The sequence below is a fragment of the Tauraco erythrolophus genome, chromosome 1 (assembly GCF_009769465.1).
Source record: "Tauraco erythrolophus isolate bTauEry1 chromosome 1, bTauEry1.pri, whole genome shotgun sequence".
Lineage (NCBI taxonomy): Eukaryota > Metazoa > Chordata > Aves > Musophagiformes > Musophagidae > Tauraco > Tauraco erythrolophus.
The window spans coordinates 134,262,025-134,286,542 of NC_141465.1; the positions used below are offsets into that span (position 1 = coordinate 134,262,025).

The 24,518-nt window shown below is 43.9% G+C and overlaps 1 protein-coding gene across 1 annotated transcript in view; it reads left to right on the forward strand.

Annotated features, from left to right (window-relative positions):
* The first annotated feature begins 1,323 nt into the window (after window positions 1–1,323).
* LOC104378100 (retinal guanylyl cyclase 2) overlaps window positions 1,324–24,518 on the forward strand; it is a 43,027-nt gene continuing 19,832 nt past the window's right edge. The window contains 12 exon segments of the mRNA XM_086616399.1: window positions 1,324–2,062; window positions 4,557–4,858; window positions 6,397–6,751; window positions 11,227–11,311; window positions 14,533–14,629; window positions 15,439–15,573; window positions 16,434–16,514; window positions 17,985–18,161; window positions 19,089–19,245; window positions 20,615–20,764; window positions 22,903–23,051; window positions 24,503–24,517. Coding sequence (XP_086472525.1) covers window positions 1,324–2,062; window positions 4,557–4,858; window positions 6,397–6,751; window positions 11,227–11,311; window positions 14,533–14,629; window positions 15,439–15,573; window positions 16,434–16,514; window positions 17,985–18,161; window positions 19,089–19,245; window positions 20,615–20,764; window positions 22,903–23,051; window positions 24,503–24,517 — 2,442 coding nt within the window.

A 24,518-nucleotide genomic window follows, 5' to 3' on the forward strand; every position in this document is an offset into this window, starting at 1 on the left:
CTCACTAACAGGGATGTAGGAAGCTTTTGACACGACGTGGAGGGTCCCAGAGCACCCACCCAGTGGTAGTGGCCCATGCAAACAAGAAGTTGAAGAAGGTGGGCACCCAAGCACACTTGCAGTGGAGGCTGCCCGTGTATCGCCCCTCCTTGAGGCGAGACCCACGTCTGAGGACAGCCACTACCACCAGTGTGAAGCTGCTCCACTGGCGGGTGGTTCCTTCTGGAGGTCTCTCTCCATCAGGCTAGAGGACCTGCAGATGCGTTCACACAAATGTTGCACTGCACTGCATGTCTCGGAGGCTGAGGATCCAGGATAAAAATATTTCTCCAGTAATGAACAGGTAAGCTGGTGTAAGGGGCCTTCTATTTTCAGAGCACCAACCTGCTTGGATCTGCAAATTTTCTAAGCCACCAGGTGACACCGTGGGTGGTGGGGAGACCATTATGGGTTTGTGACTTCTCTGCCTGGCTGGGAAGGGTGAGATTGTTATTACCAAAAAATGTATGACTCCCAGTCTTTAACCAAAACTGTTTTAAGCCAAGACTGAACATAAAGCTTTTGCTTTGACTGTCATTTACAAGTGGTTTTTTTTTATCTAAATGCAAATCATAATCCTCCTATTCCCTCATTTTGCAACTACCTGTTTATCCACTTTTCACATTGCCAGGTTTAAGAGAGTTTTCACTGGAAACCTCTTCAGAAAGTTTCAAAATCACATGCACATACATATGTATCTCTAATTATATGCATTTATGTATTTATATGTGTGTGCACGCTTATGTATATATGGGCTCTGATTCATATTCAAAACTCACTGAAGATTCTGAACTGGCAGAAGTTGCTGTCTCAGCACGTTTCACCTTTTTATCTCCGTGTAGGTGCGTTTGTGTGATTTGGGGTTTATCCTTCCGAAAACCAAAAAAAAACCAGAGCGTATCCATAGTTTGTGTTCATTGCTGCAAACAAAATTAAATCAGCCTTCACTGCCTGGTTTCGGAATATGTTGCAAAGCACTTTAAAGTGCTTATGTAAGTGTGCATTTAAGGACTATGGCAATTTAACTGGCACTGGTTGGACACATGTCTACACGGTGCAGTGGCTTGTGTGGTGCACGTCCACGTGTCTCTGCAGGGTTTTGGCACCTCATAGACTTGCACCTGGAGAACAGTTGTGTAATTTGGGCTGACTCAGCTCTATCTACATGCACGGAACAAACACACGCACAGGAAGGAAAATGTAATCTACTTTTCTTCCAGCAGCTGGTAATGCACTGCCTGGCTTCCTGAAGAACTCGGCGCAGATCTACCCACCTGTAAAACAATGTCATTTCTCCTGCTGCATCCTAACAGCTTGTCCAGGGTGCTGTCAAGGCACATTAGATTGCATCAGTTTAATGCTGGAAATTCTTTCAAGACATTTTTCCAGGCTCTCTGGTGGCTGCTGTTTGGAATAATCCTACTTTGCTCTCCAACACGTTGCTCTGTTTTTAAAATTGGACTGCTTGGACCCTGGAATTGCGACCCTTTCTTTTCTAAAGCCTTTCCCCACGTGGCTGCCAGGCTAGCAGTGGGACGAATAAGCAAAGATCCTTCACTAGATCTTGGCCACAGGCTGGATTACGTGGTCCTGCAAGAAGAATGTGAGACATCAAGAGCTCTGCTTAGATTTGCTGACTTCAGTAAGCTTTCCTCAGCTTTCATAGGCCCTCTGAACCCTGGCTTCTGTGAGGCGGCTACATTTTTAGGGGAAAACTGGAATAAAGCCATCTTCTCATGGATGTGCATCAATTATAAACTGGATTCCACCATCCATCACCCAACATTTGCAAGGACTCTGCCCTCTCCAACCCGAGTTTTGTTTACAATAATGAAATATTTTAACTGGGCTCATGTTGGCATCATTGCTTCCAACGAGGATATTTGGATGGACACAGCCAAGAAGTTAGCGAGTGCACTCAGGAACCAGGGGCTTCCCGTAGGCATTGTTACATCCATGCGTAAAGGAGAAAAAGGCATTGAAGACACCTGGAATGAGATTAAAGATGTTGATGGCATTAGAAGTAAGTGCTTTCAGTCTCATTCCTTTTTTAATTTTATTTTCTCCAGGATAGGATTGTATTGTTATCCAACGGACATAGCTTAGAGAATGAAATTTTGAAGTCATTTAAGTCAAGCAGAATTTTATTTCTGACTCTAACGGAGACAGGGCTTCATGTAAAAGAGTTCTGGGCGTTTTGTACGTGATGGAGATAGGGCAAAATAGTCTTCGACAACACGAAAGATTGGGTCCAGCTGGTCTGAAAAAATCATATTTGGTAGACAGATGTCTGTGCTTGACCCTGTCAAGTGTAAGGAGGGGTTTATAGGAAGGTTTTATATTTATGGTATTTTGGATTATGAATTATCAAAAATCTCATGCCTTGATGCTCTGTCCTTGTTATGTGTGTTGAGTGAAGGTACCAGAAGTGAAATCCAGTGTCATACACCACATACTAAAGCAGTGGAAGTATCCTTGTTGATGTACAGCATGTAGTAAACAATGAGCATCTTTCTCTTGAGAAAATGTGGGGAAAAAAGTCTTGTTTTTCTGGTTCAGAGCCTTGTTAGGAAGCCTGTGATGGAGCTCTGATCCTGGGTGTGCACCTCTGCAGTCAGCACTGTGAATCCAGACACGGACTTTTAGCCAAGACTTTGACTTTTATACCAAAGACTAACAAGAGTATCAAGGTGCTGTCTAACTTGGAGTTTTATCAGTGCTCGAATCTATGCTTGAGACCAAATTCACCTTGAGTGGGTTCGTCTCATCACCATCACAGCTCTCCATGTGAATTAGAGATGATGGTCTCCTTTCATAATCAACGGAGAGAACCAGACCCTCTACAAGATTCACCTGATCAGCTTAAGATCTTTGCGATAGGATGGGATGAATCATTGCCTAGAAGTACCCTGTAATTCAGCAAGCTGAAAATGCTCTTGTTCACTTCAGCTTCTACTTTGCCAAGGACACTTTTTCTCTTAAGGAGGAACCACAGCTACTCTAGAGATCCTACTCCCTCCTGGTTTAGTAGAAGGCAGGTCTCCTTTGCAACTTTTGTTCCCATCATTGCCCTACTTTGCTTCTCTCACTGACTGAGTTTTGAAATGTTGTCTTGGATGAAAAATCAGGACTGCTTCCTTTCCTGAAGGGCCAGTGAGCACCATGGAAAGCCTGTTAAACAAACACACTTGTATTTGTATGATCTCCCCACCAAACATGGGGACATTGGCCCCATGGTGTTTTGTAAGCAAAGACGCAGACTCTGGGATAGAATCATAGAATCACAGAACGGTTTGGGCTGGAAGGGACCTCAAAGATCATCTAGTTCCAACCCCCCTGACATGAGCAGGGACACCCTCCACTACACCAGGATGCTCAAAGGCTCATCCAACCTGGCCTTGAATACTTCCAGGGATGGGACAACCACAACTTCTCTGGGCAACCTGTTCCAGTGCCTCACCACCCTCAATGTAAAAAAATTTCTTCCTTAGATCTAATCAAAATCTCCCCTCTTTCAGTTTAAAGCCATTGCCCCTTGTCCTATCTCTACATGCCCTTGTAAAAAGTCCCTCTCCAGCTTTTCTGTAGTCCCCCTTTAGGTACTGGAAGACTGCTAGAGGTCTCCCCGAGGATTCTCTTCTCCAGACTGGACAACCCCAGTTGTCTGCACCTCTCTCAGCCTGTCTTCATAGGAAAGGTGCTCCAGCCCTCAGATCATCTTCATGGCCTCCTGTGGACCCGCTCCAACAGCTCCATGTCCTTCTTGTGTTGAAGATCAGATGTTGAAACACAACACAGTGCCCAAGCTAAAATCCATATATATGGTGAAAAGATGAACGGGTGGAGCTTGGTCACTGCTAATGGCTGTGTGGTGTTTGTCAGCTCAGGGCACACAAAGGGGAAGCTCAGGTCTCTCAGCCAATGGCAGCACAGGACAAAAACTTCCCATCATATTAGCCTGTGCCTCACTTTTGTCAAAATTTCTCTCCACTCCTCCTTCTGTATGCCTCCAGGAATGGGTAATGCTCACAGTCTCCTTTGCTAGATGTTGCAGACCTCCGGAGGTCAAACAAAATGAGTACAGCCCCCAACTTCTTCAGAACATCGTAGTGGTGGGACCATCATTAAAGTGTGACCTGATACAGCAGTTTAGACAGCTCTTTTGTTGGAGGTAGGGAGCTATTTTAAACATAGAATCATAGAATGGTTACAGTTGGAAGGGACTTCACAGATCATCTAGTTCCAACCTCCCTGCCATGGGCAGGGACACCTTCCACTACACCAGGTTGCTCAAAGCCTCATCCATCCCGGCCTTGAACAACTCCAGGGATGGGGCAGCCACAACTTCTCTGGGCAACCTGTTCCAGTGCCTCACCACCCTCAGAGTGAAAAATTTCTTTCTTATATCCAATCTAAATCATAGATTTCAAAATTTCTTTATTATATCAATCTAAATCATCTAATTTTTGTGTAGAAAACCCCACATGGATCAACAATGCTGCGATCTTGTATTTCAGTTATTCTGCTGTGCATGCATTCTGTGCTCGTTGGAGGGGAGGAACAGGCCACCTTACTCACAAAAGCTCTGGAAATGGGACTAGCAGATGGAAGATACATCTTCGTTCCATATGACACTTTACTGTACAGTCTTCCTTACCAAAACAACTCATTCAACGTCTTTGATAACGACAGCAAGCTCCAGGAAGCATATGATGCTGTGCTGACTATCACACTCACGTCTGGAGAAAGGACCTTCTATGATGCATTCAGGGAAGCTACAGAAAGTGGTGAAATAACCAGGGATTTGGAAGCCACCCAGGTAAATATTCTTTCTCTTGGGCTTTTCTGGGACCTGGTAATGGGAGACATGAGACAAGCAATAGTTATAGAGAAAGTACAAGTGAGAGACTACCCAGAATGTATGCTTTTATTTTGAAAAAAAAACCCAAAAACAACAAACAACATTAGAAAGTTGGATGTGGTCTGCATTCATTTGGAAAGGATATTTCTCCTGAATGTCTGACAATCTAACTCAGTTAGTTCAACTTCGGGACCATGGTGGGTATTCAAGAGAAAGGGGTTGACTCTGAGGCTCTCAGATTTGGTTTGCTACATGCTGACTGCCGTTAGCCCAAGCTGAAGATGTGTTTCCTAAGGTAGATAAAGTCCATGGAGTTTTTCTGGCAGAATAAGATGTCCACATACCTAAGAGTTTGAGGAAATGTGACAGACAGGTGAAATACTGAATGTTTCTAGAGGGAGATGCTTAAGAGTGTTGTCTCATTCTTTTCAGCATTGTAGACAAAGTTATTCTTTGTCAGCACGATTATCTAAATGTCAGCAGTAACCTGCAAAAAAAGACAAGACAGTTTTGACCTTGTGAACATTGCAAGAAAAATTGAAGAATCTGTCATATGGTGAAGAGATGCAGTATTCAATTGAACTAATCTTCTATGGTCTTTCAGAAAGTTATTAAGTACTTTTAAGGTATGATTTATCAGATCTGCACGGAAATCTGCTTTAGGAGGAGATGAATCATGCCTTCAAAGCATTCATTGCTTTCCCTTCACTGCAATGAGAGCTCCGGTTAACTATATTGAGTGTAGGGTTCTTCATTATAGGTGTCTACATCTGGTCGATGAATCCCACCACAGATGTCAAATTCTGTGGCTCCCAACAGCACTCCTCATTTTGCTGGGAGTGTATATGGCTATAATTTCTCTTCACCTACCAACTGTGCGTGACCATATGATTGCAAAAGCCACCATGTGTGTTTTTAGGGGAGGGGAAATTTTTAGACTCCTAAACCAAGCCTGGCACAGAAGGGAGCAATGCAAGGATAAAAGGCTCTGGTTCTCCAGGGAATGAGTTTGCTGTGGCTTTGCTTTGTAGTTTTCATGCCTCTAGGAATAAACAATGCTCTGACAGAGAGAACTAATCCTTTGGGCATGGCATTTTTCCTGCCTGGATAGGGAGGTGAGCCTCTGGCTTTGATCTTCTGTTTAAGGAAGATGTTTTAGTGCAGTGCTTTGAGGCAGGCTGTGATAAGATGCCACCTGAACATCAGGCTCAAAGTCTTGCCTCTTCCCATGATAAAGCAATTTTACATGGTTTTAAAAATATTTTTAAATTCTGTTTCGGGAAGAAATTCAGTTATTCAAAGTTACCCATATGTTGGGTCTATCCAGAGCTACCTTCAACTTAAGATTCTTCAAACCCATTACCCTGTGAGCCTTAATGCTCAGGTGTCTCAGTTCTTGAGTTTATAGCTTAGCCAGTGGGACGTCTTTTGCCACAGATCTCAAATCAGGTGTTGGCAGCAGTATATCCTGACCTCAATTTCTCCTGTATTTTTAGGTTTCTCCGCTTTTTGGAACAATCTATGATGCCATTTACTTCATGGCCATGGCTATAGACAGTGCTCGGAGGAAAGGAGTCAGAATCTCAGGAGCTAGTATAGCTGAGCACACAAAAAACTTCAGTTTCTCTGGATTTAATCACTGGATAGAGACAGACAACTGTGGGAAGGGGCTGAGCAACTACGTGATTCTGGACACAGACGGTCATGGGAACCAGCTCTTCCCAACCCACTTGCTAGACATGTCTTCAGACTCTGTGAAGTCCTTAGGTCGGGACATCCACTTTCCGAGCGGAGCTCCACCCAAGCCAGACTCCAGCTGTTGGTTTGATCCAGATGTTCTCTGCACTGGAGGTAAGAAAGACAAAAAAACAGGGTCAAATGGCATTGGGTCCATGCTTTTTATTTATCTCATCTTTTCTCTCACTCTGAGGGAGAGTACCCCAAAAGGAAAACCCTAAACTCAAGAAATTCATATAAATATGACCAGTCATCATGCTGTTTGTAATGGGAGTCCTATACAAAGACCCCACTACCAATCCACAAGACTGTGTTCTTGCTTATTAGGTCAATAACGTTGTTGCCACTGTTGTGTGCTGGAAAGAGTTTTCCAGGTCTAACAGTCAACATCTGCCTATTTTGATAGCAGTCAATATATACCAGAGGCTCCAGCCAGCACCGTGTCCCTGTCCTTGTGAAGAGCAGGACACTAAGAGGATTTGCGTTGAAGACAGCCTAGGTGAGCTGCACAACAGCAGATGCTCTCACCATCTCTCCTGGTTAACCCCAGCTTCTTTATCCAGTTAGCTATGCAGCTTTAAGGATCATCAGAGCTCACCTCATCAAGAAAAGGTGATAATCATTGCTCAAAATAATTTGAGTTATTGTAGACAACAGAGGTGGTAATTGAAGACTTCAGGGCAGAGAGATCTGTGCTGCTTCCTGGGTCTGCAAGACTGGGCACTGGTTTTACTTATTATTTTTAATTTGAGGCAACTGTGGTGCAGTTTTAAAGTCGACAGGGAAACCAAAATCTCAGGGTAGGGTACTTAGCCTCCACTTGACATATTTACTTTTAATACTAAGCATTTACTCCTACTGCTCCAGGATATGACTTAAACAGACAAAATTAACCACATCTACAGAATATTTCATGCAGCAGCTGAGAAAAACATTCCCCTTGGCTCAGCCACAGTTGGTTTAAATCAGTATCGCTCCACAGTAATGGGAGATATACTGGTCTTACAGCAGCTGGCAAGCTGTAGAAGAGACGAATAAATGCTACCATACATCTAATTCTTCACCACTACTAGGAAAAGCATAGCAATTTAGCATCCCATTGCAGTCCATGGGAAAATCTCACCGATTTTTAGAGAGATCAGGTTTTATATTCACACCTTTACAAAAGCATAACGCTCCAGGCATTTGCCAGCGAAGAAGTAATTTATTGTTATTACTAATATTTCAGAGACTGAATTTTATGACTCAAATTAAATCTGGGCCTCAGCGTGGCTTTCGTGTGGCGTTAGAGGTGGAGGGGGGATGGAAGCGAAGCTGCCAGGCTGCTGTGGTCCCTGACCCCAGGTCCACCAGGAGCAGGGCTGAGAAGGTGCTGCCAGTACACGCACACACACGCACAGAGAGTGCAGACACAGCCAGTCAGCGACACATAGGGGAGAGCAAAGCAGTTACAGGCACCACCACCTACAATCAGCATTTCAGAAACACAGACAACAAAAAGGGCCTGATTCTGTTCTCATACACCAGCTAATTAGGCTCCAAGCTTGTTAGAACATGTCACGACCCCAGCCCCTGCACACAGACCAATGTATCTTCTGGTAGGTGGTCCAGACCTGTAATTCCTCCATAGCCAGCTCTCAAACCTTCTGGTCTCCCCAGGAGCTGGTCTCCAGACTTGTGGTCTCTCATGAGTTGCAGGGTCTAGGTCCTCTTAACTTACTCATCAGTTAGGCTGACTTGAAGTCTGCAAATGTCACACACAGGCAGAATAACACCTTCATCCAGGAAAAGAAATCAGGAACAGACGTTAAGAGGAAAGTAGGACAGATAGTGACGATCAGGTGCAGGGTTTGGCTGGAAAAATACACAACAAGCTTTTCCCTGGATGTGTTTAAGAATAGGGTGGATGATCTACTTAGGGATATGGTTTAATGGGGATTAGGGACGGTTGGACTCGATGATCTCTAAGGTCTTTTCCAACCTAGAAATCTATGAATCTATGAATCTATGAATCTTACATGTGACCAGTATCTCACGCTCAAGCTTCTACAGCTCACTCCCATCCCTTCCTTTCTCCATTTTTTTTCCCTTCCTCTAAACATTCCATAAGAAGTTTCATATACTTCTGTAGTCCCCTTAAAGGGTCCCCGATGAGTTTAACACAGTCCCATAAGTCCCCTCAAGTATGCTGTAAGTTTGCTCTTTCCCATGAGCCCATGATAACCTTCTGATTAGTTATAAAGTTCTGGTTGAGCTTCCTCAGGGCTTTGCATAGTTCCTGCAGTGGCCCGTCCATCAGTAACACGAGCCCTCTGGTCTTTGGTATTGCTTTCGCTGCTTCCTATTCCTTGGGTTTGTTTATCTGGGTGTTTATTTTTTATTACTCTTGTCCTTTTACTGTTCACCCCAGTGAATTTTGTGCTCCAACCAGCTCTTGCTCTCAGCTTATCAGATGCTGCTTCAGTGAATGAAACTGGATTTGAATGTTTTCCAGTTGTGGAAGAGACCTCATGTCATGATGCGTAGCTGTGCCCCTACTTCAAGCAAAGGACATGATCAGAGAGAGACCCTTTGCTCTTCCTTGGTTTTCTGCACTGCCTTTCAAGTACCACGTTGCCTTGGAGTCCTCTGAAGTACAGTCAAGCACTTTTTGGGTTATAAAATGCAATGGTAATAAGCAAAAGAATTTCTCTGAAGCTCTTTCTCAAAGGAGATATGTTCAGACAGCAGAGTCTCTGGCGGCTATCTGAGGAAGCTTAGGAGACAACATCAACAAAATAATCGAATGCAGAAGAGAGCAGTAACAAACTCCACATTATTCCAACCACATTGTGGTGTGGGTTACGGATTTTCTCTGAAAATGTTAGAAGGCTGTGCAGAGATGTGAGATGGGACTTTCATACCCCTACACTTCATGGCTGGTTTGTCCAGGAGATATTTCCTCTTTTGTCCAGCAAGAAAATCAACCCATGCCCCTGTGACTGCACTATTCAAACCTCATTCTCTATTTAATAACAAGACTCCTAGCAAGCAACCACGGCTCCAGAGCACTAGGTTTCCTGCAAGTGTACCTCTAAGCTGATGAAGTCCCTCTTTTTCCATGGATTTAGCATCACGTAAGACCTTTATGGGGTGTTTTCTGGCTTCACACTCATACCAGTCCTTCTGGAGGGAGACACATCTTTGGCAGCTCTCTTATCTCCTAGTGATGAACATTGGGTTGCTGTCACGTACTTTTACAAGGGCTGCAACACTCTGACTTTGTCTTTGCATGAAAAACAAACGTTGGCCTCCAGGCTAGCTTGATGTGGTCTTGCTCATTCCTGTATTCAAGGTGAGCACCTCCAGGAGAAAGCTGGCTATTCCTCCATTGCAATTTGGTGAAATGAAACCTTGGTCTACATCCACACTGTCTGCAAGGTAAAGAAATGGGTGTGAAGTGTTCACTCCACTGTGCCCGGATTTCTTCTCAGATGGAGGTGTACAAGGCTAGTTCCAGGCTGGAGCATGAAAGCAAAGTGACTTCTTATACAGAAGCATAGTACCAGAATGGTTTAGGTTGAAAGGAACCTTTAAAGATCATCATTCCAGCCCCCATCCAACCTGACCTTGAATGCTTCCAGGGATGGGGAATCCACAACTTTTCTGGGTAACAGGTTCCAGTGTATGTGTGAGGACAATCAGGGACTGGGCTGAAGTAGAAAGTAAGTCCAAACCCAGGAGGAAAATTTCAGCTAAAATGCTCTCTCTGTTCCTGAAAAGAATGTTAATTTTCAAAAATTCCCGCAGCTTTCACTGTGAAGCTCTAGGTTCCAGTGCTTGCAAAAAGGCCTGTGATTTAGGTGCAAGAGTGATTTAGAGTCATGAACCTTTTATCAACCCAAATTTCTCCATGCTTGTTTGTATTTAAAGATCTCTGAACACAGACAGAATAAAATAGAAATAAACAGAAGAGACAGAGACAGCAAACACTTCCCACTGGAATTCAGCTCATCCACTCATGTCAGCTCTCTGGCAATGACACTCATGAACAAAGTATGTGTCTCCACTTCTTTCTGTTGATGAGCCCATTGAGGAAGACATGATCCTTCTCCTCCTTCTCTTCTGCTCTTTTCAACATTTAGAAATCTGTAGCAGGGAATGAAAAATCCCAGATGGGCTGGTGACTCACACTGGCTGTCAGTTTGGTACCACATGATAAAGGTTTTTCAGCGTTTCAGTTCCTGGAGAGAACAGGGTCAAATGTTCAAAAGTTATGAACTTTGAAGAAACTGCTTCTAAAACTTCATACTTTCTTGCGAGTCCAGTCTTTAGTCACTTGAAGAAAAACTATTTTTCTCTGATCCAAGGCTCTAGGTCTGGCATATGAAAAAAGTGCATGGAAATAAATAATTAAAGTAGCTGCAGTCCCATGTAAGTAAAGTCAGTAACTATTTGTGCATTCACAAATCAACATTGCAGAAAAACTGTCTTCTACTATTCTCCTGGTTGAATATTTGACTTTGCAGTCTAACGGTCTGATGTTGATATTTTCAATATTATTGCCTAAATCAAAGGGATTTTCTAATTCTCTTCCCCTCTTCGCACAGGGATTGAGCCTGCAGTCATGGTTTTGGGAATAGTGCTGATACTTGCCCTGGTGCTCTGTGCTGTGGGCCTGGCTTCTCTCATCAGGTGAGAATTGCAGTGTGTATTTGATGTGATGCCATGTTTTTAGCTTCTATGGGAGACTTGTGCTATGTTTATGCTATGCATAGTTTAGGCTATGTGAACACATAGCAGGTTTGATCGTGGTCTTTGCTCTCCAGACACCTGTCTCTTCACTTTATTAAGTGATAGTGGCTTGAGCACTGCGGGCATCAGTTCTGCAGTCTCAGGAGAGACTCTCATTCTGCCCTTGATCCAGTCCAGGTTTGGGAGAATATCGCAGTCTGTTGCTGGAAGGATTAGCTGGATGATGGCTCTGAAGCATTAGGAAAGCGACTATCGCTTTGGAAGTGCAAAGTATGCCGAAGACTGGAATCTACTTTGAGAACATTGGGGTGGAGACTCAATGGGCTGCCATGTTAAATGCTTTTTTCTTACTTCAGATCATTCTTGCCTGGATATCTGTCCCTAATATAATCATGTTTCTTATGAAGCACCTAGGCTGACTTTCTCCACGTACTACAGAGAGAGACAATATCTCTGGAGAGGGTTCAGAGCAATTAATTAGGATACCTCTTTACTACCAAGCTGATTCACTCCCTGTTTTGAACAGAAGTCCTGCTCCCTGGCCATTCATATTGTATATATAATGGTCTGGGCATGAGATCTTTGGAGCAAATGAAGTAGTCTGCTGGAGAAGGGACAATTTCCAACAGTTCCATAGGTCACACTTTTGTCTCAGCTCAATGTCCAAGGTGAACATGAGGCAGCACGGACTGGTTGGTCCAGGAGCTATGGGTTGCTCTTTGGCAAGGATGCTGTGGCCATATCCTAAGGTAATCTTCTGCTCCAAATTGGCTCCTGTCTCTCATTATTGATGTCTATGTGGTGCGTGACTGAAATTAGCGTGAAACTAGAGTGAAATTAGAAGACATATTTACTCAGCAGCAATGAGTTCAACAGAGCAGGGTTCCTGGATTATCCCATCCAGTTTTGCCTCTCAAATAATCCCAAAACATGTTTTCTCTCCGCTTATGAATCATCCCTCCAAATCCAGATGATATAAGGCCACCCAGCAAGCAACACCCCAAACAGCTCCCCTGCTTATAGCACACAGCTGCTTCTGATATCTCATAATTGCAGGCACTGAGGAGGTTGCCTCCATCCACCCGCACTTTAAAACCCTACTCTATTCCTTGGCCACCAGCCTCTACAATTACGTAAATAAAAGACAATTTTTCTGCCTACTCTACTTGTAAGCTGTTCCACAAGTACCAGGCTGTGCTTGGGAAGGCTCAGTCATGAGTAAAGATGTATGGCCATCTGCAAGGGAAGGAAAAAAAAATGTCTAGCATGACTCAGACGAGGATTTATGTCAGGGAAGGGCATGTCTGGAACTAAATTTAAACCACAGCATGGTCTGAGTTCAAACGTGGGAGCTCTGTTCTCAGCTCTGCCAGGGACCTTACATGAGTCGCTCCACTCTGTGAACTTTGCTTTCGGCAGAGGAGTGCTTTCCTCCATGATACGAGGAGAGGACGTGATTGAGCAAGCAAGGTTTTCAGGTGCACAGGTGAAAGGTAACATTAAGTGATGAGATTTTTGCATGGAGTTGGGTGGCTTGGGACAAAGTGGTTAGAGAAAGATTATAAAAAATCATCCCAGGTGATGCCTGTGGTTATGTGGCCAAGACCCCCTCTGAACTCCATAAAGCTGTCTGTGCTCTTCTAAAACACACAGAGTGGTATATGCAGTGGAAAAACACATTGTGGGGATGTATGGATATTTTGTGAAATGGATTTCTTCTACATTACAGTTAGCAAATGGCTAAATTGCTCACCTTATCAGAAATCTTAGGTGTGAGTAGATCAGACATCTGCCATAGTGTCAACAAAGTTCCTTAAACAAAAAAAAAATGTGACATTGAGGGCAATGGAGAAGATTTCCTTTCCCTCCTCTATTCCTGCTTGATGAGTTTTTGACTGTCTAATAGATAGTATGCTTTGTGCTCAGCGTTAGATCTTGACATCCATTGCAATAGTGGGTTCAAAATGATGGGGTGCGACTTCTGCCTCTTCCCTAAGACCTTAAAATGGCCATGTGTTGGGTATTAGTGTCAGATGAATCCCAGCTAAAAACTGACAATGAAACTCTGGGATGTTTTGCATTGATTTGCACGAAGTGGATGTAACTCTGTTCGAACAATGCCACGAACATGTAGTCCTTGGCAGTGCACCGTTTCTTGTGTGGTCTCTTCTGCCTTGGAAATTCAAGAGAAGCTGGACAAGTAGCAGGGTACAATCAAGCAACAGATAGTGTCTCTGCTGGTCTGATGACTATACTGAGTTTTCTCTCTCCCTGTGGCAGTTCTTCCAATCTGGTAGCCTATCAAGGATTGCAGAGAGTCATCCTTTGGAAAACAGACAGCAGCATCCTGTGGAGATGCCAGAAGCACATTTGTCCTGTGTTACACAGTGTGTGATAGACATCCCATCTGGCCCAGGTCCTGGAAGAAGTAGATCTGAATCAGCACAGTCATCTTGTTGATCTAATTACTCCTGACCAAGAGGAACAGCGCTGGTTTGGCATTACTGCTTCCAAGACCTCCATGCTGCACTACACTGCGCCACACACACCAAACTGCTCATCCCCTGTAGCTTTTCCCTCTGTATGAGCTTGCAGCCATCACAAGTGGGTATCTTGCTGTGCACTTCATACTGCACCATGATACAATATGGAGATTCAGCCAGCACATTTTGATGGTAACTTGTGTCTAGGCAGCTTTTATAAGTTGCCCATGGTTCAGTTTCAGTCCCTAAGAAAGGCTGCTGTGCCCAAGAGCTGTTCTCTCACCAGCCAGATTGGCTGGTCTAATAAAAACTATTAGTCTCTCCTAATGGAGAATGATTTAGGGTATGAAAAATAAACCCAAGCAAAACAAAGTATACATTGCATATACATCCAATTCGTATTTGTAACCAGATTGACTCAAGATGTCTGTTTGTGGTGAAACCCTTTGAGGTTCCAGCTTTTGTAGTCCGTGAATCGGATAACCTTTGACTCAAGGGACTTCAGTCCAAGTCAGAGATTCATAATTTGTCTACTCCTTTCACCCATGTCCATTCCACTACCATACAACATGCTGAACTTTCCTAATACTGCAGGGAAGCCAGATGTGAGGGACTCGGAGGTGGTATAAACTGGTTACCTACCTAAAAATGATAACCGTGACTCTCCAAATCTCACAGACATAGTATCTTGAACAGCCAGCTATTCAAGGGAGCTAACAAGATAATACTGACCTTGGATGACCTTGTCTTCATCAACCCAGAGCTACAGAAAAAGGTAAGTCCTACCACTTGTGAAAGTAATCTGGTGGGACACTCAAAGACAGTGTTTGCTGTGTGGTGTTTTCATACCTATGAAGCTCTGGGAAGGTCATTCACTTCTTCATGTCTCATTTTCCCCTGCATGTCAGAAGATTTCCCATATAATGAGTGGTTTTGAGTTTCGGATTAGATGCACATGCAGTATCAGAACGGTTATGATGATGTAAAATAGTACCCTTGGTTGTGTTTATTCTAACAGCCAGGGCTTATTCTTTGTTCTTAAAGTTGGATGGCGAGCATTGGTCATGTCCATGTAGCTAAACCATCTTATCCTCTAAAAAAAGTGACTGCATCCAAACTACCTGTTGGGAACCATTCCTGGCCTGTGCTGGCTCCTGCCCAGAGCTGGGGCTCTCCCGAGGGAGTATGATTTGGCATTGACTGGAGCCATGCCCAAGACCGTGCCAATGATAGGGACTGCTGTGGAGCAATCCCTTTGCCTAGGTCACTGACACAGACAGACTTCTTGCCGATGCCAGAGGAGACACTTCCCTGTGCCTTGCTCAGAGAGGGACCTCCCTCATCTGGTGTCTACCCCGAGCCACGACATCTCTATCACCGAAAGTGCTGCTGTAGTATTTCAAGGTACCAAACAAGGGTCAACCTTATGAGCCTTTTAAAGAAATTCAGAGGGGAGAGATGGGATGTTTGGGAGGTTTGGGAGGTTGCTAGCATTGGTAAAATGTGTGGCCTGAGGCATAACTGGAGTGGAGGCTTACACTCAAAGTTGGTAACTGTCTTGCACCTGCTTTCCATGCCTTCCAGAGGCTGACATTGGACAGTCTGACTGATGCAAACAGCATAGCAGCCGACGGCAGAAGCCTGAAATCCGTAACCCGCTCCTTTTCCTTGAAAAGTGCAGCTGCCACCCACGAAACCTCCAACGTGGCTTTGTACGAGGTACGTAGGGACCTTGTGCAGCCTCCTCCCACTGCTTCAGTTCACTGAGCTGCTCAAGTGGAGAAAGTCTTGGGCTGCAGTACAGTAGATCCCAGGACATGAATACTGCTGAGTCAGTTTTTTTTGTTTACCCTGAGGGCAAAAATAAGTTACTCCCAAGCAGAGGCTTACCAGTGTTTAAGTTGACTCTATCCCAACCCTCACCTTGACACTTGGAGCCACGTGGGACGGCGGTATTCAACATCCCTATGTAGTGTTGCCAGGTCTGGTCCCTTTTAGAGATGTCACCACTTAATGGCACCATGAAGAACCTTTCCTACAAGACAGGTGGTGACATCTCTAATAAGGACCTTTCTCACAAGACTGGATCCAAATACACAGAATAAAGGCTATCAAATCACCCTTTGTACTAATAAGACCATATGGAGCAAAAGCAGAGGCAATGGCCAAGAAAACTCACCCTACCCATCAGTTCTTTCTTAAAAATAGAGCTTTTTTGAAAAATTACATGGCAATTTTTTCCCAAAAAGGAGCAAAATAAACTGGATCATTAGTGCCAGACGAAAACTTTGGACAGAGTTGCTTTCCTTTTTAATCAATTTATCATTGTTTATCAGATACTAATACACCTTCCAAGCATGAAATTTTGATCCTGGTGAAGGTCCTGCCTCTCCCTGTTTTTCTGAGGGCTTCCTATGGATATTGCTGTTCAGGTGCAATATAGAAAGAATCTACTGCCAAGAACATTGAAAATCCCCAATCACTTTCAAAGTCAAGGATCCAGAATACAGACCTGGGTCCTGGTGTTAGCTGTTTCTCAGAGACTTGCTCTATCATTCATCCACCTGTATTGTGAACAGGGAGACTGGGTGTGGCTGAAAAAATTTGAGACGAGAGCAGTTCACAATCTGCGGCAAAGCTCCACCAGCATCTTGAGAAAGGTAGGAAGAGGGGATGGGCATGTGGAGGGAAGGTTGCTCGGAGGACCTTTGTGACTGCAGGGTATTTCTATTCTCCTTGTCTCCTGTTTATCCATTGAATGACACGTCATGGCCATCAATGAGTCTTGCCCGGTGAAATCCGGTGGAATGGACCATGCATGATTGCATCTGACAAACTCACCAATGACCCATGTGTCAGAGTTAGCGGCTTGCAAAACCCCACCCTGGGCCTGCCACTTCAAAGCTGGTGCAATGCTGAGTGTACAATGAGTCCTCTAAGTGGCCTGGTCCATGAAGGCAGAGTGGTTTGAAGGAAATCATCCCCGCCCGTGTCAGGGCAGGATGATGCTCCGGTAGCTGTTTTCATGTGTTATTTGTTGACTGCCTAACAGCGTGGGGCAGATTCCCTTGTGCATTTCTCTGGGATTTGCTCTGTGTTTCCAGCTAAGATGACTGTTAGAAGTTTAATTTTAGTCTTCAATTTTACTATTATTCCTAAATGACAGGCAAACACATTTATTTTCTGAATTGAAAGCCATTAGTTGTTGGAAGCTACCGCTAACATAGGAGTGGCATTTTTATGCATACAAATATAACAAATTTACCAGGGCATGTCTCCAAAGGCACCAGTAATGGATAACTTTGAATTCTCCAGGCATAGTATTGCTTTCTAGATGAGACCAGAGCTGGAGCAAGACTCCACTGGCTGAACTGAATTTACCCCAGCCACTTTGTCCTAGTGAGAGATCCAATCCAGCTTGCTTGAAGAAAAACAAATTTCTGTTCAGTTTGCTTTTGCTGTCTTGCTTTCCTCGTCTTAATGGAAAGACTACAAAAAGAAAAGCTTAAAAAGACTGTAGGATAGCTGAAAGTAAGCAGCAAAGAGGTTGTTTGCTTTCCCATCCTTGTGTGAAAGACTATTTGGGAGTACAGGAATGGTAAGGACATCTAATTATATAAAGAAGCTGCTGAGCAGATGTCTGTCTGACTTGGCCTCTTGTGATTCCAGAGGAGGGCCACGAAGATGATGAGAGGGCTGGAGCACCTCTGCTCTGGAGACAGGCTGAGAGAGTTGGGGCTGTTCAGCCTGGAGAAGCGAAGGCTCCGGGGAGACCTTCCAGCACCTTCCAGTGCCTAAAGGGGCTACAGGAAAGCTGGAGAGGGGCTTTGGACAAGGGTGTGTAGTGATAGGACACGGGGCAATGGCTTTAAACTGGAAGAGGGGAGATTTCGATGGGATCTAAGGAAAAAATTCTTCACTGTAAGGGTGGTGAGGCACTGGAACAGGTTGGCCAGAAAAGTTGTGGATGCCCCATCCTTGGAAGTGTTCAAGGCCAGGTTGGATGAGGCGTTGAGCAACCTGGTCTAGTGACAGGTGTCCCTGCCCATGGCAGGGGAGTTGGAACCACCTTTAATGTCCATTCAAACTCAAACCGTTCTATGATTCTATGACTCACTATCTTTTTTCAGATGAAAGATCTGCGTCATGAAAACGTGAATCTGTTCCTGGGCTTTTTCTCTGACTGTGGCATCTTTGCCATAGTGACAGAGTACTGCTCCCGAGGAAGCCTGGAGGACTTGTTGAGAAATGAAGATATGAAACTGGATTGGATGTTCAAGTCCTCTCTTGTGATGGATCTAATTAAAGTAAATCCATTGTTCCTGCTGAGGCTTGACCTGCACGTGACTTTTGTATTGACCTAGCTATTTCATCCAAGATTTTGGGATTTTTATAGTAATGCAGGGAAAACGAATGTGGACGTAATTATATTGGTATATAGGGTCTTTAATGGAGATCTCCTATCCCTGTTTTGTCACCATCTGAGAGAAGCACTATTCGGGGTAATAGGACCATATCCACGCAGCAGGATGAGAGATTGAAACTACACATCAGGCTAGAACTGATCACCTAGAACAATGAATTTGGTGGCAAATTCCTACTTTCCAGAGGCCCTTTCTTGTCATAAATCAGAAACGCATCCAGCATAGAACCAATCCACAGACATCCCCTGTCACAGGATGGCTACATGTATGGACATTTTAAAGAGCATTCACACATTTTCAATCATGTCCCACGTGTTTTCACCCCCTAATGGTGAACTATCAGTATGGTGCAGGTGACCTACAGAGGGTAGACTTCCAGAACCATTCATACAGCCCATCATGGAATGTATGAGGCCCACCTTCAGATCCTTCTTGAGGGAGCTGGGTTGGGGCATCGAGCTCTTCATGACTTCCCTTAACTTAACCATTTGGTACCACTTGTGTCCACCTTCTAAACCTTGTCTAAAAGTATAATTTCTGAGTCCTAGGGCTACAGAGGAAAGCATTTGACTGTTCCTAAAGATGCCAGTCCTTTCCAGTATTGCTTTAGGGTGCAGATAGCCCAATTCTTGTTCCTAACCCATTTCTGGACTTCTCCCATGGTTTCTTGGGCTGATCAGCACTACATTCAACATCAAGTCAATGTTGTATTTGATGCCATCCAAGGTGACAATTTGGCTTGGGGACTTTTAATGCTGACAGATAAGATGGTTCTTAAGGAATAGACTCAATCTTTTCTGTGTTTCATAGGGAATTAGGTATTTGCATCATCGGGATTTTGCCCATGGACGTCTCAAGTCTCGTAACTGCGTCGTGGATGGCAGGTTTGTGCTGAAGATCACTGACTATGGTTATAACGAGCTCTTAGAAGCACAGAAATGCCCATATGTTCAGCCACCCCCAGAAGGTAGGTGCCATAAGGAAATATTTTGGGGAAATATTTGTCTATTGACTTAACAGATGCTTGTCCTAATGCAATTGCAGGCCAGTGGCCACATAAGGATTTTTGTGCTCAAACTCACAACATCTAGTTGCCTGTATGTAGTGCATTGTCACAGGAAAGGATAAGCAAAGTTTTTTCAGACTTTTTGAAAGTGAAACAAAAAGCAGAGTGTCATGGTAAAGCAAAAAAAAGATTTTATTTTAAGCAGTGTCAGAACTGAAGCTTGTTGTAGTTGGAGAAGGATTTAAGTGCCCCTGAAATCTGATCAATCCTGAATTTCTGTGACCAGTGGAATTGGCTTCATATCCTTATCCTCAACCCTGTATTTGAAGTTTTAGGTTAACTCAAATGCAAAAAGCCTTGTTTTATAAAACTAAATCATCTGAAACACAAGATGATACAGGTGTCTCTGAAATAGGTCCTCTACATGAAAATCACCAATGGCTGCCATATGACATTCCCCCACTTAGGGACAGCATCTCATGGGACCAGGTTTGGAGACTTTGACAGGATTTCTTTCACCTGGCCATTGCCTTGGGGTTCCTCTGGTATCCCAGCTTATTCTTGAAACCTGGTTTCAAGTAGTATGTAGTGTTTTGATACCTCTATCACAGGAACTGGTTCCTATGCATTTCCAGTGTCTCAGATAGGGCAGTTGCCAGAAGACGTTCTTCTCCTCCTTTACAAAGTTACATATATTACAATGGCTGAAATGTTCCTTATTCTCATTATCCAGAATGCACAGTTGCCAGGATAGCAATATCCCAGTTTGAAGAAGATTCATTTCTTGATGAGGCTCAGTATGATTTACAACTGTGTCTTTCATCACTTGAACTATTGGATTACAAAGACTGATTGTACTTCAGACAGCCACAAACTGCTTTTATGGAAACTACTTTCATCTAAGAACTACAGAAAATACTTTATTAACTGTTGTTTTGTTAAAGAGCAACAACAGTAACAAGAAATCCATGCTTCAGCACCAACGTTTTGTCTGAGGGATATTTTTTTCAAAAAAAGTTGTCAACGCTTGTGGCAATGGTTAGAAGACCTCTCATGTAGATGGTCAGGGCTGGTGTTTTAGCATGTAAGCTGTTGGTACAGCAAATTTTTTTAAAGACAGAGTGAAATTTGGAAAATTCAAATTTTTTTTTGTCTGGATGGGAGTTTCATATTTTTAACACATCACAAGAAATAGAAGACTTGATCCAGTAAATAATGAAGTATGTTTGAACCTTTCCTCAAATGGCTGAAACAAAGTGTTCATTTAAGTACTTAGTTTGCAATAGTCTGAACTCAAGTGCAAGAAATGTGATGCTCTTGAATTTTTCAGAATTGCTCTGGACAGCTCCTGAGTTACTGAGGGACCCGGACATGTGCAGGAAAGGCACGTTCAAAGGGGACATTTACAGCTTTGCAATCATCCTACAAGAAATGGTTGTTCGGGGTCCACCATACTGCATGTCAGAGCTCTCAGCTGAAGGTAGGCAACTATTTCAGTACGTTTTTAAGGCTTTATACAGAGCACTCATAAAAGGTCTGGCCAAGCCCCTTGGGTGAAACATTAGTATGAAAATAGTGTCCCAATCTCACGACCTTTCTCAGTGACAAAAGGCTGTTTTCAACAAAACATCCATAATAAACATCAAGATGTGCAGTTCTGATCTCAGCCACGGTACATGACTCATCACTGCTATCAATGGGTTGGGGCTCTGGGTAACCCCCAAGATGCTTCAGAGCTGGCCAGCAATTGGACACCTGCAGCACTTCCAGTTCCCTGTCAAAACTCTGACTTTTCGTCATGATGTGGGGTGAATTCTGAGGGCAGAATTTCCCATAGCTTGGAAACTCCTTTGCTTTCACACTCATCGGCCTTTTTTTGTATGTCACAGGGGTTAAGTTTTTTGAACTCGACCCCATGCTACCATCCTGTTTTGTCCATCTGCCCATCTATTTTTCTTTAATTACTTCCCTGTTTAAAGAGTTTCTCTCTTTAGCAGAGACCACAGTGACACATCACGACCCCACTGACATATATAAGGTGGCTTGTATCAGAAATAGCAAATAGGTGAACTCCTTAGGAACCGCTCATGGCACAACTCTCGTTAGTTCAGACTGTGCTGTCCATGCATAGGTAGAGCAAACGCACTGCAGTCAGGGTCAGGTCACAAACACTTTAACAGGGACAGGGTGAGAACAGTTAAAAAAGAGCTGATTTCAGTGAAAGACTGTTCTTGACATATTTTAAGGTGAACAGACATCAAGTAGGGTATGGCCATTCAGTATCTGCCAGTTCAGCGCCTGGAAAAATGGGGCCCTGACCTTGCTGCACCCCAAGCTGCTGCAACAATGCAATGACAATGATGATTATGATGTAACCCACTCTTTAATTCAGAGCTGGACCTATGACGCAGCCTATGATGTAATTAGCAGGTATCCCCCCACCTAGTCCCCCTGAGGAACCTTCAACAAATATTGACCACAGTGCACTCCACTTTCCTGACCTGATAACATGATGAATTTCTACTTATTGCTTCCTAATCCTCAGGGAGATTTCATTCATGGTGTGAACTTTAAAACTGTCTGAGGAAGGCATTTTCCCTTGGCTGTCCCTTGAAATATTTGGGCCAGGTGCTTCGTTAAGTTCATTCGGTAGAGACTGGTGGGACGAGCCAAAGAGCTCTAAAGTAAACTGTCAACACTGAAAAGCTTTGGGTACTCACAGTAACAGCTGTGGAAATGCAGAGGTCCTGCTAGAAAGAGGGTGGTTTGCCCTCCATTTGGCTGCTCTGCACTACAAAAGATTAAAACTTCAAACACAATCACTTTGGGGTTTTATTTAAGCAGGAAGACATAGTTCTACCTTACAAAACCCCACATTTCCTGCAGGATATTCTTACTAAGAAATACTTGAATTGAAGTTGAGATTGGGTTCAGACATCACACTCCCTTGTTTGTGCTTCAGCTGCCAATGAAACCTGAAGCTTCGCTCTGTCACTAAGGGGCTGTTTTCTCTAAAAAGAGTAGACTCAGGGACTGACTTGTCAGGATCTGAAAGCCCAAACCCAGTTGCTTATTAGTCTTATTTCACCTCTGGATATGGAGTCACTTCCCAGACATTGTTTTGAACACAAAGGCTCCCCCTTAAAATAATTTCCACTGCCTCCATTCCCATCGACCTCCTACGTACTGGTTCCTGGCTAATGACGAAATGTCAGAGGCTGGTATCCTTCCTGTCCAGGCTCAGCCATAACCCTCGGCTCTCTTAGAGGGTCACAGATCCTAATGGAAAGAACCAGAGGAAATTTCATTAAACACAAGCCTGCAGGCTCACACATCCATCTGTCACACAACCTTCCCCCATCCAGCCACTTTATTGCTCACAACCTGGTTCTGCAGGAACAAGGTGGCAGACGAATCTCTTCTCTTTCAATTCACCAAAAGACTCCTGGCAGAGGAAAGCAGAAACCCCCAAGTTCATTTGACACAGCCATTGGATGGTAAGGAATAGCTGTGACAGCTGAAGGAGTGAGCAAGGGAGAGGTGAAAAGGTCCATGTCCTTTGTCCTCACTAAGACCACCCATCTCACAACGTGCTTCCCATTCTTCTCTTTGTCACAGAAATTATAAAGAAAGTGAAGAAGCCCCCTCCCCTGTGCCGCCCAAACGTAGCCCCGGAGCTGGCCCCCCTGGAATGTATCCAGGTAATGAAGCAATGCTGGGGTGAAGCCCCTGAACGACGTCCAACCTTTGAGGAGGTATTTCATAAGGTGGGTGAATGCAGCAGTAGGTGCAATACTTTCTTTGTACTTGAAAAGAAAGTGTGTTTTTTTTTCTTTAAGTGAGTCCTTAAATAAGATGGAAGAAGTCCCAGAGCTCTAGCTCCCAACCCTTTGCTGTTGGGTTATTTTACAGTTCGTGGTGTCTGGCTTAGATCTTGTCTTGAACTTGAGCTGCCATGGTACCACCACATGATGGCACCACCATGGGGGGTGTGAAGCAGATTGAACATAGACTTGGTGTCTTCACATTCGCAGTGTACCTGCCTGGATAGTCTCATGGAAATCAAAGATCTGTAAACTGTGATGGCACCTTCAGATCAACATGTTGTTTGGCCTTCTAAAGTATTTAAAAGGTGATTAATTTAAAAAGAAAATTCACCAAAAGCTGTTAAACAGAAAGATACAACGTTTGGCACAGGAGATTTCTGAACTGCAGATTGGTGGAGGCTGCAAACATATCCCAGGGAAATATAACTGTACTTGAGCCCTGTTTGAACAGCTTTCCCAGACATCTGTTACTGGCCAGTCTCATGGACAGGTACTGGCAAAATAAATCCTTTGTCTGATGCAGCAGTACGGTTCCTATCTTCTTGTAAGGTTAAAATAGATAAACCTGAATTTTACCTTTTGGTTCTATGAAACTGAATAATTTCACACCCATGTGACTCCACTGTTGAGTCTAAGGCAGCATATGAAGACATGGATTATCCAAACAATCCAGAGGCTCAACTTCAGCTCTAGAGAAGAGAGCACAACTCAATGAGGAGCTGAGGGTGGGCATGGCAGTACGCACACGTGTCAGTGTGCAAATGTGTATTTAAGACCAGTAAGACATAAGAAGGTTATAAGTTTGAGAGTTGTAGAACACTGGAACTGGTAGCCCAGAGAGGTGGTGGATGCTCCATCCCTGGAGACGTTCAAGGCCAGGTTGGACGAGGCCCTGAGCAACCTGATCTAGTTGGACATATCCCTGTTCCTTGCAGGGAGGTTGGACTAGATGACCTTTGAAGGTCCCTTCCAGCCCTAACCATTCTATGATTCTATGATTCTAAGTGTTGTTAATGCCCTGAAATTTGCACGTCTGAATGCAAAGGGCTGCAAGTTGCCCAGAAGGTTAGACATGGGATAAATGAGGGTGCAGATTTACAAATCACAATTGCAATTACAACTCACATACACGTTGCCAACTCCTGGAAGGTGGTATTTCACTTAACCCTCACTGAAAGTTCATAGAGGAGCAACACAGTCCTGAGCAGCTTCCATAGTTAGTGACGCAAATTCACCCTCTAGTTTGTCTTTATTGTTGATGTCTTGCCACTGACAAGTCTTTAGCATTGTTTCTTTAAAAATAAGTGTTTACTTTTTGTTCCTTTCCAAACTCAGAGTGCTACAATGGTGTGATGAGATGGAGCAAATAATTCTCTAGTTTGATTTTCCAGTTCAAAACCATCAACA